This window comes from Xyrauchen texanus, chromosome 35 (genome assembly GCF_025860055.1).
Source record: "Xyrauchen texanus isolate HMW12.3.18 chromosome 35, RBS_HiC_50CHRs, whole genome shotgun sequence".
NCBI lineage: Eukaryota > Metazoa > Chordata > Actinopteri > Cypriniformes > Catostomidae > Xyrauchen > Xyrauchen texanus.
In genome coordinates, this window is record NC_068310.1 from 31563396 (window position 1) to 31581605 (window position 18210).

The 18210-nt window shown below is 36.9% G+C and overlaps 1 protein-coding gene across 2 annotated transcripts in view; it reads right to left on the bottom strand.

The window, feature by feature from the left end:
• Nucleotides 1–18210, bottom strand: part of LOC127629279 (copine-9-like) — a 102682-nt gene that overhangs the window by 72792 nt on the left and 11680 nt on the right. For both annotated transcript variants that reach the window (XM_052106439.1, XM_052106440.1), the window contains exons 3-6: nucleotides 11921–11967; nucleotides 7949–8052; nucleotides 7521–7560; nucleotides 6832–6908 (exon numbers count right to left, since the gene is read on the bottom strand). In XM_052106439.1, the coding sequence (XP_051962399.1) occupies nucleotides 6832–6908; nucleotides 7521–7560; nucleotides 7949–8052; nucleotides 11921–11967 (268 nt within the window). The remainder of the gene's footprint in view (nucleotides 1–6831; nucleotides 6909–7520; nucleotides 7561–7948; nucleotides 8053–11920; nucleotides 11968–18210) is intronic.

Here is an 18210-nt window from a genome sequence, read left to right on the forward strand (position 1 = left end):
TTTGAACACAAAAGCATGTCAGACAGATGTGAAAACATGTCATAACATTAGAAACATAGTGAGCACATGTGAAATGTGCCGAAACCACACACACAAAAAAAACTGTAACACTTTACAATAAGATTCCATTTGATAACATTAGTTAACAACATTAGTTAACATTAACAAACAATGAACAATACTTATTAAGCATTTAGTCATCTTAGTTCATTTTAACTTCAACAATACTAATATTTGTTTTGTATTTGTTTACATTAGTTAATGCACTATGAGCTAACATGAACTAACAATGATCAATTGTATTTTTATTAACTAACATTAACAAAGATTAATAAATGCCATAAATAATAAATTGTACATTTTTCATTCATGATACCTAATGCATTAACTAATGTTAACTAATGGAACCTTATTGTAAATTGTTACCAAAAAAATTAATATAAAAAACATGTAGTTTTTCTAATCACATGTAATCACATGAAAACAGTGTTTAAGGCTTTGCATTTGAGCATGAAATACTGTGTCATTACATCTGAAAAATTGCTATCACTTGTCCGAGCCATAGCCTCATGGGCGACCTGAGTTCTAGTCACAGCTTGAGGTCCTTTCCTGATCCCTGTGATTTCCTGTCTCTCTCTCCGCTACATATATATAAAAAACATTGTGAGCACTATGAGCACAAGCCACACAAAAATCACATGTGAAAATACATGTGATTTCACAGTTTTACTTAATACATTGCGATATGATCACACAGTTTTTAATCACGTGTGATTGACGCATTGGCTTGCCTGGGCTGAAGCCCCATGGCCCTGGTTGCAGGGTGCCCCCCAACTCCCAGGGGGGCAGTCTCGGCATCCATCACGCTATTCACCCCGTCAACATTCACGGGAACAAGCATGTGTAAATGCTTGCAGCGGGAGTCGAAAATGTAAACACGCAGATGGTGCGCAACAGAGATAGGGTTCTGTGTAGCACGTGGTAACAGAGTAAAAACGATACCCTCCCAGCTTAGATGACTTGCGGGGTCAGAGAAGGGGTAAGCCCAAGGGTCTCGCGGTACTTTAATGCGACCCTGCGTGGAAGTAGCATTTGAATATTGATATTTGCACACGCGAAATCAGAGCCTAATCTTATTATTATTTGTATGTATTCATACATAACATTGTCATGTACATTGATGTACAATTGGATAGATACTGAAAAGTACAATATGCGAGTATTAACAGCATCTAAAATGTAACTGCTTTTACGTATCTACAGCTTTAGAAATCCTTCATATTAAACATACATTTGTGTAATTACATTTGTACGTTCTATAGATATTTTAGGTACCTTACCTAAATATCTATAGCCACTAGTCTCAGACCACCCTTAAACCTAACAACTTCTTAACAATATAAAAAACTTAACAGGTAGATACATTTTACAGTTGAAGACAAAATTATTAGCCCCCTATGAAATATTTAGTTATTTTTCAAATAATTCCCAAGTGCTTTTTAATGGAGCAGAGATTTTTTTTCAACATAGCATTTCTAAACATAATAGTTTATTTAAGCAACTTAGAGTGTTTATAATACAAATAGAAACAAAATTATAACCAAGAATAAAAAAATATACAGGTCAAAATTATTGCCCTCTGATGTTAATAGTCAATAGTGTATCCCTTTTGCTTGATAACAGCCTTTAGTCATTTGTTGTAGTTCTCAACAAGTTTTAGGCATTTCTCCTGAGGAGTCGCAGCCCATTCCTCCTTAGCTAATCTCTCAAGCTCCTCCAGATTTGTTGGTCTCCTGGCATGAACTCTAGTCTTCAGTGTGGCCCACAGTCTGGGCTTTATGCAGGCCAGTCAAGGACGTTCTCTTTGCTCGTTTGGAGGTAGTTCTTCATCAGAAGTGAGGTATGCTTTGGGTCGTTATCATGCTGGAATGTCGACCCAAACCAAGTTTTGATTGCCTGAGGATGTCTTTTAAAATCTTCTCGTAGTCTTCCTTTTTCATGATTCCTTCGACCCTGATGAGATTCCCAGTTCCAGCTGCACTGAAACATCCCTACAGCATCATACTCCCACCGCCATGTTTCACTGTTGGAACGGTGTTCTTTGGGTTGAGCGCATCTCCCTTCTTTCTCCAAACATAGGCAACATCTCTATGGCCAAAGAGCTCTAGTTTTGTCTCATCTGACCAAAGGACACGTTTCCAATATGCATAATTTTACTCTAGGTTGTCCTTGGCAAACTTCAGTCTAACTTGGAGGTGTCTCTTCTTCAAAAGTGGAGTTTTTCTTGGTCTACAACCTCGCAGTCCATTCCTGTGCAGGGCTCTAGTGACTGTCTTCGTTGAGACATCAATCCCAGACTTGGCTAAATCCTTCACTAGTGTCTTGGCAGTTGTTCTTGGGTCTTTAGAAACCTCTCTCACCAGTTTTCATTCCAAAGTTTTTGAAATCTTTCGCTTCCTGCCTCTGCCAGTCTTGTTCTCCACTGTGTGGTTCTCTTCAAACTTCTTGATAATACTTCTCACGGCAGTTCTTGACACCTGAAAACGCTTTGATAAACGTGTATATTCTTCTCCTGCTTTGTGAGCATTAACAATTATTTTTCTCAAGTCTAAACAAATGTATTTTGTCTTTGCCATGATGACAGTTTTATATTACTTCACTAGTTGTTTTGCAAGATACTAATCCTCAGTTTGAAGTGCAACTTAAAGGCTTGGGGGATTAATTAGGTTAATTAGGCGAGTTAGGTTAATTACCAAACAGTGGTTGGTTCCGTAGCCAAACAAACAGATATTTTCTTAAGGGGGCTAATAATACTGACATTAGCATTTTTTTTTAATATAATTATTTTATTCCAGGCAAATTGAAATAAATAAGGCTTTCTCCAGAGGAAAAATATAATAAGAAATACTGTGTTAAAATCCCCTTGCTCTGTTAAACATCACTTGGATATTTGAAAAGGAATTGAAATTTCATAATAATTATGTCTTCAACTGTATCATGGGTGTAGACCCAACAGACCCAACACTTACAGTGCAGTATTAATATATTACAGTATACACTGATCAGCCACAGCATTAAAACCACTGTCAGGTGAAGTGAATAACATTTATTATCTTGTGACAATGGCACCTGTCAAGGGGTGGGATATATTAGGCAAGTAAACAGCTGGGGAAGAGATGGCAGCAGGATGCATTACAGGATGAAGGCAGGACGGTGGAATCTTTTGTGCCAGATACCACAGGATAGCTTCAGAGGTCTTGTGGAGTCCATGTCTTCAGAGCTTGGGTCAGAGCTTTTATGGCAGCACGAGGGAGAGCTACATGATATTAGGCAGGTGCTTTTATTGTTATGACTGATCAGTGTATATTCATACAGAAGTATGCTATAAGTATACTATTAATATATAAGTATTATTTATTTTTAATATTTGTAATATTATAAAGATTCAAGTATTACAAAATAATTTGCTAAATTAGCTGAAAATATAATGGGCATCTTGTGGAGCGCGTGCTTTTTACTCTGTGCTTGTGCATTGTGGAATTTAAATGTATCCAAGTGGCTCGATTGTTTTGACTACTTTCACCAAAATTCATTCAGATCCATTTAATGATTCAGTGACCATTTCTGGTGATGCCAGAAGGTGTGTCAAATGAGAGTCTTGTGTGAAATTAGTTATTCACTGAATCAACGATCAAAATAAATTTGTAATCCTTTAAAACTTGTATGTCTACAGTCCAACAAAGAGATTTTACTAGAGGTTGTATGCATTATAAGAACAAAGCAAATCTATCATTTCCCTACAGTTTGTGAGCTGCTGGGCATGACTTTTATCAAAAGACATCAATAATAGTCTTTTAATAATTATAATAAGTTTCAATAACATCTGTATGTTTTCATGTGTAAAAAAGCATGTCTACATATCTATACACTTCAGTAAAATGTGTTCTAAGAACACAGCAGATCTATCTATTTCCTACAATTTGTCGACTGCACACCAACATAGAGGTAAAAAACAGGTGCTGATATTAAAAATAGCTTTTCATATTTAACACAGATCTATTAATCTGCTTAAATTGGCAAAAACAGCCGACCACACTATTACCTCACAAACATAATATAAAAAGCAGAACTTAATGAAGACTCATGCACTGATATAAACTCCACTTACAATGTCTGCTTAAATTGAGGATTGTCCTTTGCTTTTTTCTGCAGTGCCTTTCACGCAACGCTGCCAATCAAGAATGATATGCCGATAAATAACTCTCATTTGTGTGTTCCTCATCTCTAGATTATTAATTTAGATGAATCAAAACAAGGATAAATGAGCATTGTTGAAAGCAACTTTGTAGAAATGAACAGAGCCGTGTTGATTAGACTGTCTGATTGACGGCCTATTACGTAAAGGTTGTTTCGACTCATGAAACTCACCAGTGATTGTTTGGATGGTCGCTCAACCACCCAAAGTAACAAAACGCAAAGAATACTGTATACAAATCCACCATATGGACTCAGTATGGGTTTAGCTTGGAAAAGTGCAGGGGTCAAAAAATCATCTTTTTAAAGAGTGCGGGGGGACGTGTCTCCCACATCCCTCATGGCAGCCATGGCCTCACATTTGATCACAATCTTTTATTTCAAAGAATGGCAAAGAGTGGCAAGGGCAAACAACAACAAATTTCAACAGAATGAAACTGTTAAAATGTCAAATTAGGAAAATTAATCAACTGTACAGAACATTTAATTAATCTCATTGACCGTGTTGGGTAAATTATTCAAAAAAGTGATCCAATAACATTGTAATCAGATTTATTTTTACCGATTACTTGGTCGAAAATGTAATCACGTTCCTAATTACTTTATTTTCACGTTACTTCCTAGAACAACTTTAACAGAAATTTGCTTAACGGATTCAAAATAATATCTATATTTCCACCTTGTTCATTGTCGTACACCCTTAAGATGTCACAGAAACCCAAACAGACATAAATATGCACATAATATAAATTAATTATGCATTTGATAAATAACATTATGTTAGAAATATGTGTATCTCAAGTAATATACTGTACTTAAAAGTAATTACCTTAATTAAAAGTTTGTAACTGTAATCTGGTTACAATAGTTTAAAATGTACAGTAATTTGTTAAACTACTTTTTGACAAAGTGATTAGATATAGTTAATAATTTGTAATCTGATTCCACCCAACTCTGCTTATAAGTAGGGTACAAAAGGGCTAAAGTCTCCCCGGGGTAAAATGCACCTTTGATTTGATTTTTTTCCCAAAACACTAAATAGCATCAAAAACTACCACAGGACTTTCTAAAACACCTGTTTGTCACTATGCACTCCAAAATGTTCCTGTTCCATTTTTAAAATGTAAAATTAAGTAGATAATGAATATCCTGGAAATTATCACATTTATTTTGAGAAAAAAAAAACTTATTTGTCATTTTTAATTTTGTTCAAGGTGATTAAATAAACATGAAAGGATAATATTTGAGTTAAAATTCCCAACTGTTGCAGGGGCTAAAGGCCCCCCCATAAACATGTTATATTTCTTAAGTGGGGCGAATAGATTTGTTATGAAATGTATTCAAAGTGGACTCACAGTGACTGATCCAATTACTATGAAGATGTATTTGTTTATAGAATCCTTGAGATAATTGTTGTAATTTAATGTCAAATGTGGTTGAAATTAAGAAGAAATGATGCACCCTTTACTGAAGTGATTATTTTGAATAAGCATTACCTTAATTTGTTAATATTATTTGCATAAGTTGACAAATTCTACCCTATAACTATTGCCCCATTATCTATACTATATCAATATAAAGGCCAAATCGCAAAATGTTTTTTAAATATAATTTTAAATGTATTTCTTGAATCGTGATATACTTTGCGAGCAGAAAAAAAGCTAATTAAACCCCTGTTGTACCCCTACAATAAAATCAACTGATTAAATTCACAAATTAAATATTAATGGATTCAATAAAGATTTGTAAAGATTTGTATGTCTCTAAAGTTGTTCATACTTAAAATTATTTACATTTTAGATCCTGTCAATAAGTCAATCTAGTCCGTTTCAGTGTCAAAAATAAGTATTTGTACTTTACATAAGAATACTTACATACTGTATACTGGGGAGATCACATTGGAAACTGTCATTTCAAAAATCACACGAAAATTGTGAAATTTATGTAGGTAATTCCAGTGGGGTTTTTTCCCCTGATAGGTCAAATGTTAACAAAATATCCCCATGAAGGCATCACCTTCCCAGTCATCCTATTTTGTTCTCCTGAAATAGATCATTGATGTGACTCAGAGGACAGTGGCAGCCTGTATCTTAGAGTTAAAATGCCACAGTCACTAGATCCAAATTGCCATCCTTACACAGTTCAAGCCAAAATTCTTTTTAACCCCAGCCAGAGCTTTGGCATCTGCTCATATCAAGAACTGCTCTTAATTGATAAGGGCATAGAAAGTCTGTTACTGAGAATACTCAAACAAGCACTTCGACTGTGGTTAAAAGCATGTATTTCAGCAGTGGAGTCAAAGAGCTGGAGACCATGAAAGACATTTGAAACACAAGCTGTGCGAAAAAGCCCAATTTATCAAACCTTTTGTCTCATAATCATCTTGAGAGCTCTTACTAAATAAATTAGCTTAGCTGGGCCATGTGGGCATGATGAACTTATGTCTTAGATGTGGTTAAGTCTGTGGCCTGAATAGAAAGCCCATAGGATTTGGAGAAGAATTTTTAAAGAACGGTTTCCATGGTACTGTTACATCTTTAACGTCATATCGAGAGTGAATAATAATCAAAGACTTACGATAGCACCCGCTCCAGCCTTGCCCCAGAGGACCCAATAATCTCTCCAAGAGTGCAGAAAGTCTGGCCGAGGAAGGACTGTTGTAGTAGACAAAACAATGAAGGTAAATCACATAGTTCTGTGGGTTACTTCCTCCAAAGCCTTAAATCAGCAGTGACAGACCTGTCTGGAAAATCTCAGATAGATGATATGAGGACTCACCTTGGATACTTTATGTCACTGAGTATAAAGAGAGGTGAGGTCTGGCTGATGAAACTCTACGCAATGGAAGGGGTGAATCAATGACATGGCAATGCATACTAAAAGCAAGCCAAAAAAAAAAAAATCAAAACAAGACAAGACAAAGAACTGACTTTGAAAAGCACGATAGACAATTTCATGCAGTTTTAAAGGACATAGAGGGTTTGTGCTTTGAATGTGACACAATCACTTTTTTTTTTAAAGCATGAGAACAAAAAACAAATAGCATTCTCTTTGTAACTAATTTTGGCATGACAGAAAACAAGCAAAGGATGAATTACACTCATTTAAAACTTTTACCTTCTGTCATCCACATCCATTGAAGCAGAGTAATCAAAGACATCAAATCAAACTGTTAATTTGTCGAGACACTAGTAAAACTACAAGCCATTGCACCATGGTCTATTCATTAGCACACAGGTATCAGCATGTGAAAAAACATTGCTTACATGTTTCGAGATGTTTGAACTTCTAGAGTCCACATTGTATCTGGGTCAAATAAGCAAAAAGAGAATATTAAATATACTTGCACATCTCTGTGGTTTGCATATACAGTATACCACATAAAGTCAATGGACCATTGCGTCAAAAAGGCATTCAAAAAGGGAATCTCACGAACAAAACATGACAGAATAACAGAACAAGAAATAAGAAATTTTTTAGAACAAAAATTAAAACTAATTTTAGGACCATTCAGATGTTTTGTAGTGTTACATTAAAATGATAACATTATGAGAATTTCCAGGGGGAAATGTACTCAATTATCATGAAAACAAAATCAAAATGCTCCTAAAAATCTCAATGCTCCTAAAAAAATTTGTGTTTGTTTTTCTTTTGATTTTTGGCAACAACAAAAAAAGTGTGGTCGACCACCTACACGTCAAACCGAAGGTTCTGCTTTTCTTCGAAGAAGTAATCCAAGACAAATTTCCTCACAAAGTCCGGGTTGAGAGTGTTTTCAATCACTTCTGTTCGTCCAAACTAAACAAAAAATGAAAGATTAGATGCTTTCATGATAAAATACTGAAACAATAAAGAAATAATACTACTGTACAACTACAACTACTGTAATATTGTAACATATTGTCCATCAAAATACAGTTTTATAGTCCATTGCTCCACCTTTCCAAGTGCAAGTATGTTACATAAAGAATACATGTAATTTTACAGTGCGATATACATCGATCAGCCACAAAAAAAGATTTTCTCCCCAATTTGGAATGGCCAATTCCAATGTGCTAAGTCTAAGTCCTCGTGGTGGCATAGTGACTCAATCCAGGTGGCGGAGGACGAATCTCAGTTGCCTCCACGTCTGAGACTGTCAATCCGTGCATCTTTTCACGTGGCTTGTTCAGCGCGTTACTGTGGAGACATAGCGCGTGTGGAGCACAACTCACCACGCACAACTCACCACGCATAACTCACCACGCTCCCCACCGAGAGCAAACCACACTGTACCGACCATGAGGAGGTTATCTCATGTGACTCTACCCTCACTAGGAACCGGGCCAATTAGGTTGCTTAGGAGACCTGGCTGGAGTCACTCAGCACACACTGGATTTGATCTCATAACTCCAGGGGTGGATAGAATATAAAGTTTGTACAGTATAAAAACCATTATGTCTATGGAAAGTCCCCATAAAACATGGAAACACAACATGTGTGTGTGTGTGTGTGTGTGTGTGTGTGTGTGTGTGTGTGTGTGTGTGTGTGTGTGTGTGTGTGAGCGTGTATTTATCACTTTGTGGGGACCAAATGTCCCCATAAGGACAGTAAAACCCGAAATTTTTGACCTTGTGGGGACATTTTGTCGGTCCCCATGAGGAAACTAGCTTATAAATCACACTAAATGATGTTTTTTGAAAATGTAAAAATGCAGAAAGTTTTCTGTGAGGGTTAGGTTTAGGGGTAGGGTTAGGTTTAGGGGTTAGAATATAAAGTTTGTACAGTATAAAAACCATTATGTCTATGGAAAGTCCCCATAAAACATGGAAACACAACATGTGTGTGTGTGTGTGTGTGTGTGTGTGTGTGTGTGTGTGTGTGTGTGTGTGTGTGTGTGTGTGTGTGTGTGTGTGTGTGTGTGTTTTTTTTTAAGTAACAAATCTGATTTAACAAGACAATACACTGTTAAAAAAATTATAATAGGGTTTTCACTGAAGTCCCTGCGTGACTCATCACATTTGATCATATTTTCTGAAAATATTTATGTTTCTTCTTGTTTTTGATATCAGTTATATAAATTGAGGTGTTTTATGTTATATTTTATGCTTATTTAGTGTCATGTGTGTTTTACCCTGAAGGTGTTCAGCATAGAAAATATTATTTTACAGTAATATACTGTAAATATAAACCTATATTTATTATAAAATTGTTATTATTATATGTAACATTTAAAAATAATTTTTTTTAAACTTTTTTTTACTTAAGTCATCATGTGGCCTTTGTAATACCAACCGTTGGTTAACAGTACATTAAAAGTGCACAGAGCAGATTTTTGTAGTTCCAGTAGGTTGGTATATTATTATATATGAATTAATTTTATATACGATGGCGAACTGTACAATATACAAGCAACAATATGGCACCCGTAATGCCTAAAACATGGTCATTATTATTTAAGGTGAATTTCTGGTAACCGCATCTGCTAGTTTTTACGGAAAAAAGCATCTTGAACAATCTTCAATCTTCATTTCTCCTTTAATGTTCCACAGAAGAAAGAATGTCTTACAGGAGCAACATGAGGGTGAGTAAATGATGAAAGAATTTCCATTTCTGGGTGAACTTTTCCTTAAAAATGCACAAAGCTTTATTTCACAGAAGGAATCACTGATTGCGCCAAAGGATGTTGCCATGTTCATTACAGTTGCTATGATCATATTTTCATGATCACAAGTGAAATTACCCCATAAACTTCCCTTTTCTCTGCAGGCTCAAAAGCAGCCTGAGCTCTGCCTAAATGTGGGGCAGGAAAAGCAGCTCGCAGTGTGACTCTGCGCTCGTACAGCTTCCTGCCAACACACACATCCATGAAGCAATCAGACAGTAATTCCCAATAGGCAGGAGACCTCGCTGGAGCTCATTGACAGCACGGAGTAATGAACTATTGATTCTGAACTCAGATTTAGAGCCAAGATCATGTTCTTAGCACCCCAGACACATAATCCCACCTATCAATTTAGTATCCACGCTTTGCATTATCTGCTCCTCAAGAACTTACTCGAGCCAATCGGTCCTCCTCGACTAAAGGTTCAGTGACTGCTGACTGGTTGCTATATTATCTGTTTAGGGCAGCGGGCTGTTTATAATGCAGTTGCTATGCATGGTTTAGGAGGTACTTGTAATGTGAGTGGGCACTCGAGTGTTGATATGCATGCAGAGAAAGCCACTGGTCCAGATACACAGTGGCAATATAAAAGTACAGTGAATATTTCATGATGCCATCTGGAAAGCGAGATATCTCTAGAGAAGTCTGGAGTGCGCACTGCTTTCCTCTAATTTCAACTAGTGTTTTTTTCAATACTCAAAATAAAACTTTCTCCAAGTGTTGTTTCGAAACACGACAAGGTGGTTTGACACAATTAGTACAAATTTACAATTCTGCCGATAGGTTCATTTAAGGACAGACGCAGAGAAAATCCAAACAAAGGGTTGTTCACATTTCAGAACCCACAGTAAAAAAAAGTTATCTTCAGTATTTCATTCAAACAACATCTGAACAATACAGAATTGTTTTGCAAAAAAAATGTTACATAAGTCCTTGAAAAAAGAAACTACACTTGAGTGGTTGACATAACATGCTTATTTCACACCCATGTTGTCATAAATAGATACAGGCTTATATGGTTAATCAAGAGAGCGAGTAAAAGTTTCTAAATACTGAAAGTACCGAAATATTGGGATCTGTAACTTCAACTAATCATATTCATAATCAAAAGGTTCATATGTGTGTACAGTGAATTGCCCTTTTAAAATCGTATTATAGCTACCAACAAATTGATAGTAATAATGAATGTTGTATTCCTGTATGTTATTCAATTATTATGCTTTTGTAATTTAATTGATCCTGATCAAAACCATTTGCGTGACCTTACTTATCCAAAAAGTGGAATAAGAAATGTTTCTCTTTGTCAAAACAACCAACATTGTTATAACAAGAGAACAATGGTGTTAATGTGTTATACTGTTATAAACAAAAATTTGTACAAATATTTTCAGAAAGTTAAAAAATACTATTCAAAGTAATATACTTATCAAAATTTAGATTTCAGTTAAATAATCTCAGAAAATGACAGTGTGACATTTATCCCATAATATAATATAATATAATACCGATAACTGAGATTTACCAAAAACTGAGATCTCCATTAAAACATACTTTGGACAATTATTATATTAGGAAACTGAAAACTGAGGTTTTAAACTTAAATGTATTAGTGGGGCCTTCAGTTCTGAAAAATATTCATTTTAATGTGTCCAGTAAGATAATATTTTATACTTTGAGGGCTTTAATCCCATTAAGATTGGTTACATATTTTGATAGAAATTTCATTTGCATTCCTTAGGACTTTCGAGAGATGGAATATCGACTGAAAGATCCAGCAATTTGATAATAAACTGAAAGAAATCTAAGAACTTCATGGTGGATCACAAAAGCACAACAATGTCTCACATCAATATAACTGCTTAATGACAATTGCTTCTAAAGCTGTGACAAATGGACCGTGTAAACTGATATTGCAGTTTTACAAAAGGCTAAAAAAGAAAAGAAAACAAAGGAAACACAAACATTTCTGAGCTCCATACACAGTATTCTGTTCATTGAGGCTTTCGTAAAAAGCATACTAACCTCTCTCCACTCTTTAGTACCAATCCCTTGAACGTACAACACAACAACTGTGAAGAGAAATGGAAAACATAATGGTCAGGCACAGAGAGAAAAACAGAAATAGAGACTGAACAAAATAGACAAAAGAACCAGAAACACTTCAGTAACAGTGCATTCTGCAACCTGCGCACACAGTCCACTTCGTTAAATGAAGCTAATGGAGATGATGCAGCTGAACTGAGAGGAACATCTTACCATCTAAATTAAGATATTGCTTGGAAAAGTGCCTGCTTCATGGGATGTGTATGGAGTATTAGTTGCAACTCCAGCCCACTTTAAGACTAAGTGTGGAAGAGCAGGTGTGGGAATCTACCTCATCAATTACTCCACTGAATCATTTAAAAAGAGTCCAAACAGGAAATGCCCTAGTTAAAAAATTGACTACAGCTCCAAGGGTGGGTAGTGTAGGTAGATGCAAGAATAATTTTTTAACAAGAAACCATTTGGTCCGACAAGGTCTTGGGGAATACTAAAACTGGAAATAAAGAACTTGGGACTTGAACGCTTGCTTTTAAATATCTGATCACAATAAGATTTGTAGAAGAGCCAACTGTCACGAATCTTATTGAAATGCAACAGGAAGATTATCTCAAGAAACAGTTCCTTGTCCTTGAAGACATTGGCAGACTACCACAAGTGGACCTGTCCCTCCCAACATTCAGTTGGTCAATATATTTGGGTTTTTCAATGTTCGGTTCTAAACTATTTCCCCAAATCCTAAATTTGTCATCCTGATCTCATGAAAATGACCTGACTGTGGCATCATTTTTTGCTAAATGATTTTAGCTAGTTAAAGCGAGTAAAATATTGAGTTTTAAATCAACAAAATCAACCTGAAAACCTGAGATGAAAAACGCAATTGCTGAAGCAATCACATGATTTCTTAGTACTTCTATGACATTTTCAGCTCCAGCCTGTTTTCATGGAAATAACGTGACAGTGGCAACATTTTTACAAAACTAAATTACACTGAACTGCAGTTTCCCAGTGAAATGTCCAGCGGGAGGCGCAAAAAGCAAGTGAAATTGTGTCGTAATCATACAAGGTTTTTAAGGTGAATGTTAGATGGAGGTTTTAATGAATAAAACGTACCTACCTAACCAAGAATTTTAACCTAAACCTAAACAAAAGTGTCCAAAAATCAAATGAGGGGCGAACAAAACAGCCATCATTATGTGACATGAAAATTACATTTTCTGAAGCAGCCATGGCATTTTGTGTTGCTTCTATCACACTTTTGTATCACGTGTAAGCTTGCGTGTTTGGCTGGGCACCATAGTCCAAAGTCCAACTCTCTTTCAGGTGAGCTGCCACGCAAGCTAATCACTTTGGAATAAGCTTCATTTAAACAGAATAGTACATTTTAAGAAATTGTTAAATAAATATAACATATATATTATGGCAAAAATATAGTATAGTAAAATGTAACATAAAATGTATTATTAAAAAATAATAGTAATAATAATAATAATAATACAATCCCAATTCCCAAAAAGTTGGGACAGTATGAAAGATGCTAATAAAAACAAAAAAGAGTGATTTGTGAATTACATTCACCCTTTGCTATATTGAAAGCACTTCAACTACACATTATATGATGTTTTACCTTGTGTATTTCATTGTTTCTTTAATATACAGTAATTTCAAATCAGATGATTGCAACACGCTCCAAAAAAGTTGGAACAGTCGAGTGTTTACCACTGTGAAACATCACCTTATTATGAATACACCTACATGTTACTTCTTCTAATAACACTTATTAAGCATTTAGTGACTGAAGACACAAGTTTTTTAAGTTTAAAAGTTTCCCAATACATCCATTATGCAGGTCTTCAGCTGCACAATTGTACCGGTCTTCGTTGCCAGATGGTATCCTAAATAATGTGCCACACATTTTCAGTTGGAGAGAGTAATGTAGCACCCGTACTCTCTGCTTATTCGGCCAGTATGTTGTTTGAAGTTTTCCTGCTGAAAATTCTTGGACATCCCTGGAAAAGACTGTGCTGGATGACAGTATATGCTGCTCCAAAATTTGTACATATCTGTTTGCATTAATGGTGCCCACACAGATGTGTGAGTTACCCATACTATGGGCACTGACACACCCCTGGCCCATACAGACACTGGCTTTAGGACCTGATGCATATAACAGCTTGGATGGTCCTTTTCCTCTTTGGCCTGGAGAACACGACATCTGTGTTTTTCAAAAACGATTTGAAATGTGGACTAATCGGACCAAAAAACACGGTTCCACTGTTCTACTTTCCATCTAAGATGAGACCGAGCCCAGAGAGGTCGGCAGCGCTTCCGGACAATGTTGATGTAGGGCTTCTGCTTTGCATAGTAAAGTCCTAACTTGCAATCTGTTGATGCAGTGGCAAGTGGCGTTGACTAGCAAATAGGGTGATCAGATTCCTGCATGTGGAAAACGGGACAGCCCCCTTCCAGCAAAAATTAAACTGATGTATGTGAAGGGGGTTAAGATGGGCAAGGAGGAGGCGAGAACCGGCTTTTCAATATAAATAATAGTTTAATGATAAACTTAAAAGAAGACACAAACACACACATGACGGACATGTCCGTAAACGATCTCTCTCTCCCGCACGATCCCCTGCAGTCAGCCTGTATCCCTCACGGAGGCATAATTAGCCTAATACGGGACCGGGTGTGTATGATCAAGACCCAGCCGCACCCTCCGCCCTGCCACATTCCTCCCTCGTTCTCTCAGGCTGGGGAGCCCCCGACCTGACGTACATCCCCCCCCCCCTTCCCTGGGGGAGGGCGTGCTTTACGTCTAGTATGCCGGCAGGTCATCCCCATCAACCTGGACGAGGGAGGGGACAAGGGGAGGGAAACAGAAATAATTAAAATGGGGGGTACTTCCTGTAACAGTGTAGTACCCCCCCAAAACACTGTAAAATTTAAAAGAGGGAAAAGGCCAACGCAGAGCGACAGTGAGTGAGAGAGAGAGAGAGAGAGAGAGAGAGAGAGAGAGAGAGAGAGAGAGGAGAGATAGATGAAAAAAATAATAACTCTTACTCGCCAGTTCTCCGATGTAGAGGGTCCATCCACATCTGTAACTGTTGTCACCTTGTACCTTTCATTGGCAGCCATTTTTCTCAGTGTGCGCTTGTCTTTCAAGAGATTAATGTAAAATGCAGAGCATTCCAGTCCAAAATTAAGACATAAGAAAAGCATTGCCTTCATGACTGAGTCGAGATCTTTGTGTTTTGGAATGTGCAGCAAGGATCTGAGGATCTGCAAGCACTTCATTTGATTAAAAATAATGCAATGTTATGTTGAAAATTAATTGTTTTAATTTAATTTGATATGAAGTCCAATCAGTTAATTTTACAGTGTTTTATGATAAAAATACCATTCAACTTTAAAACACAGAATTCAGAAAAAAATTTAACAAAAACATGGAATTTGGGAAAAATAAAAAGGAATTTGGAAAAAAAATAAAACAGATGTCATAGGGCCCTATGTATATTTTTTCAAATGATGCATTAGATTAAACATGTTTTGATATCATTGCAGTGTGAGTAATAGAATGAAAAATATGTGTTTTTTACTTTTAAATGTTATTTAAATGTTAAAGTCATAATCAGACATTGTACAGCCGATTTGTGTGAGAGTGAATAAAATGAACAGGTGTTTGTTGTGCCTCTAGCTAAACGTAAAACGCAGCATGTAAAATTCAGTTTGCAAAATGTTGACATTGTGAGGGCCTATTTTAAGAAAGCTAAGTCTTAAGCGCAGCGCTATGTGATGCATCATGCATGCAAAGTCAGCATGTGCAAGCATGTGCTATCTCTTTGGCGAAATCGCACGCACGCAAGCAAGTATTAGTGGGCTGGGTCAAGTGCAATTTAATTTCGAGGTTCTTCTAAGGCTATTTTACCATATGTGTCCAGTTATATATGCAAATTCCTGTCAAGCATTGTAGATGCAAATGAAGACAGCCCATTCATAAGAATTTGGTAGTGTAAATACCAGTTGTGTAGCCAAGGATGGGCCGGGGTGGGCCTACCCAAATTTGACAGCGGCTTGCCCACTGGATCGTGGATGCATCGCTCTGTCATACCAGGCCCAGGCCATGCCTGCCCCTTTGGGAATACGAGCACACACTACTAGGAGTGTGGCATCCTCGTGGGCACTAGCCCATGGCAGCTTTCTAGCAAGCATCTGCAGAGCAGTGGGCTGGGCTACACCCAATAACTTTGCTAGAATCTCTAGGTTGAGCTGGTTTTTCCCTGTGTTTTGTCAGGTACGAAAGGGTAGAGTTTGGTAATATGGAACAACTGGCCAGGTGTATCGCTTACATATAGCACCCTTCCCCTTCCCTGAGGTGAACGCGTGCACTTTTACCCCAGTCGAGTTCACGAAGTCATGGACCCTGGATTTCATTCCTCCCTAGCCCTGTGGCTGATGAATTCGGTGGAGGAGTTCGCAGCCAGACCCACTACGGTACTTATGTGCCATGTACTGGGATAGGTGCTCCACAGTTGCCGATTACTCAGGTAACCCCCTGTGATGTATTTTCGGTCTCATCTGTCGGCAGATCTGCATCTCCCTTGGGCAGAGCCCTCTCTGCCCCCGACCGCCGTGTTTGTAGAGCTCCTCCACTTCGAGTCAGGACCAACCACCTAGCCCCTTCCATGTGCGGCTGGTGAGCCCAAGTGTAGTATTGGCAGTAACCAAGATGTTATTCTTTGACTTAAAATATTTATTTATAAAAACAGTTTTAAAAATGCATAAATAATAATTTCTGAAAGTGTGAAAACGACCAAACTGACAATGGCAAACTTACACTGTACGTTGATCAGCTAATGTATATGTTTGCAATGTTTTTATTGTTTGCAAATTATAAACCAGCTCATGTGGATTTTTTATAACTCTGTCAATGTTAGTATTGTATTGCTGGCTTCCATGGCTGCAGCACACTGTGTTTGCCTGCTAACTTGTTTCAAATCTGGCAACCCGGGGTGTTGAAATACTTTTATGAAATGGGCAGTGGGTGGGATCACACAGGCCAAAACACAAATAGAAATTCTGGCCCGGAATGGACATTTCAAAGTAAAATATACTGTCTGTAGCATAGTTTTTGGAGAAGCCAGTACTTCAACTTAGCATGTTTCCTAAGTCTCTGATAACATATTATGATAATTTTATGCTTTAGTACAGTAAATATATTACATATTGCACCTTTAAGGAAATGGTAAGAAGAAAAAAATTGCTTACTGCAAAAATGTCAAGTTCTGACCTTAACTAGCAAATGTTGACAAAATTATATGTGAAGGCATGACATTTTACTTTCAAAAGCTAAATTTAGATATATAAGCAAACTAAATTAATGATATATTTTAAAATATGTTTGCATTACATACTAAAGTGAGGCAAAACCCTCAAATAATGTAACTAAATTCAGTCATAGCGATACACATTGCACACAAATGGCACGTTTACTTAGAATGACCCGTGAAGACATAACTACTGAAAAAAGTCTCTCTAAAATGAGCCAGAAACACAGCTGATCTTGTTCCATATAATGCAAATGTTATTCGAAGCAAGGCATTACACATGCACAATCGTTTGGCACTGAACAAGATGAGACTGACCAGATTCATTATTTTCAAGCCCTCAAGAAATATGTAGTACTGCAACTACACCGGGCTAATATTAAGCGATTTCCCTTAAATTAGACAGCACAATCATCAGAGCGCGAAAAGCATTTCAGGAAGAGTAAAGACACCTATTCAGGTATGACCTTTGCCAGATCAACCGAGGAACTGATTTCGTATAAATCTTGGCACAAATTATGGCAACTCAGATGTCATTCAAGCGTTTGATTGCTGCGAGCATTAGGGGAGGATTAATAAATGTTATAATTTAGGCTTCTCTGACTAAGGCAGTTTAAATCCATTTTCTTTTTTTTTTACTTTGAAAGGCAAGTGGTCCTTTGATACTTCTCGACAAAGTGAGAGAGAAAATAATATCTGTCCTAAGGGTACAACACTTATAGCAATGGCCTCACATACCAAAAAGCCATGAATAACTCCTCCAAAAACTCCCTATTTGTTTTCAAGGCAACAACAGAATAATGCATGTGAATTGCATTCATAGCTGAACCGTTGACATCTGTTGAGAGGGATAGATGATTTGTTTATGCTCAGTGGTTGACCCACTGAGGAAAAACTCAGAATAATGCAATATTATAATATTACAACATTTATATTATCATGCAAGAT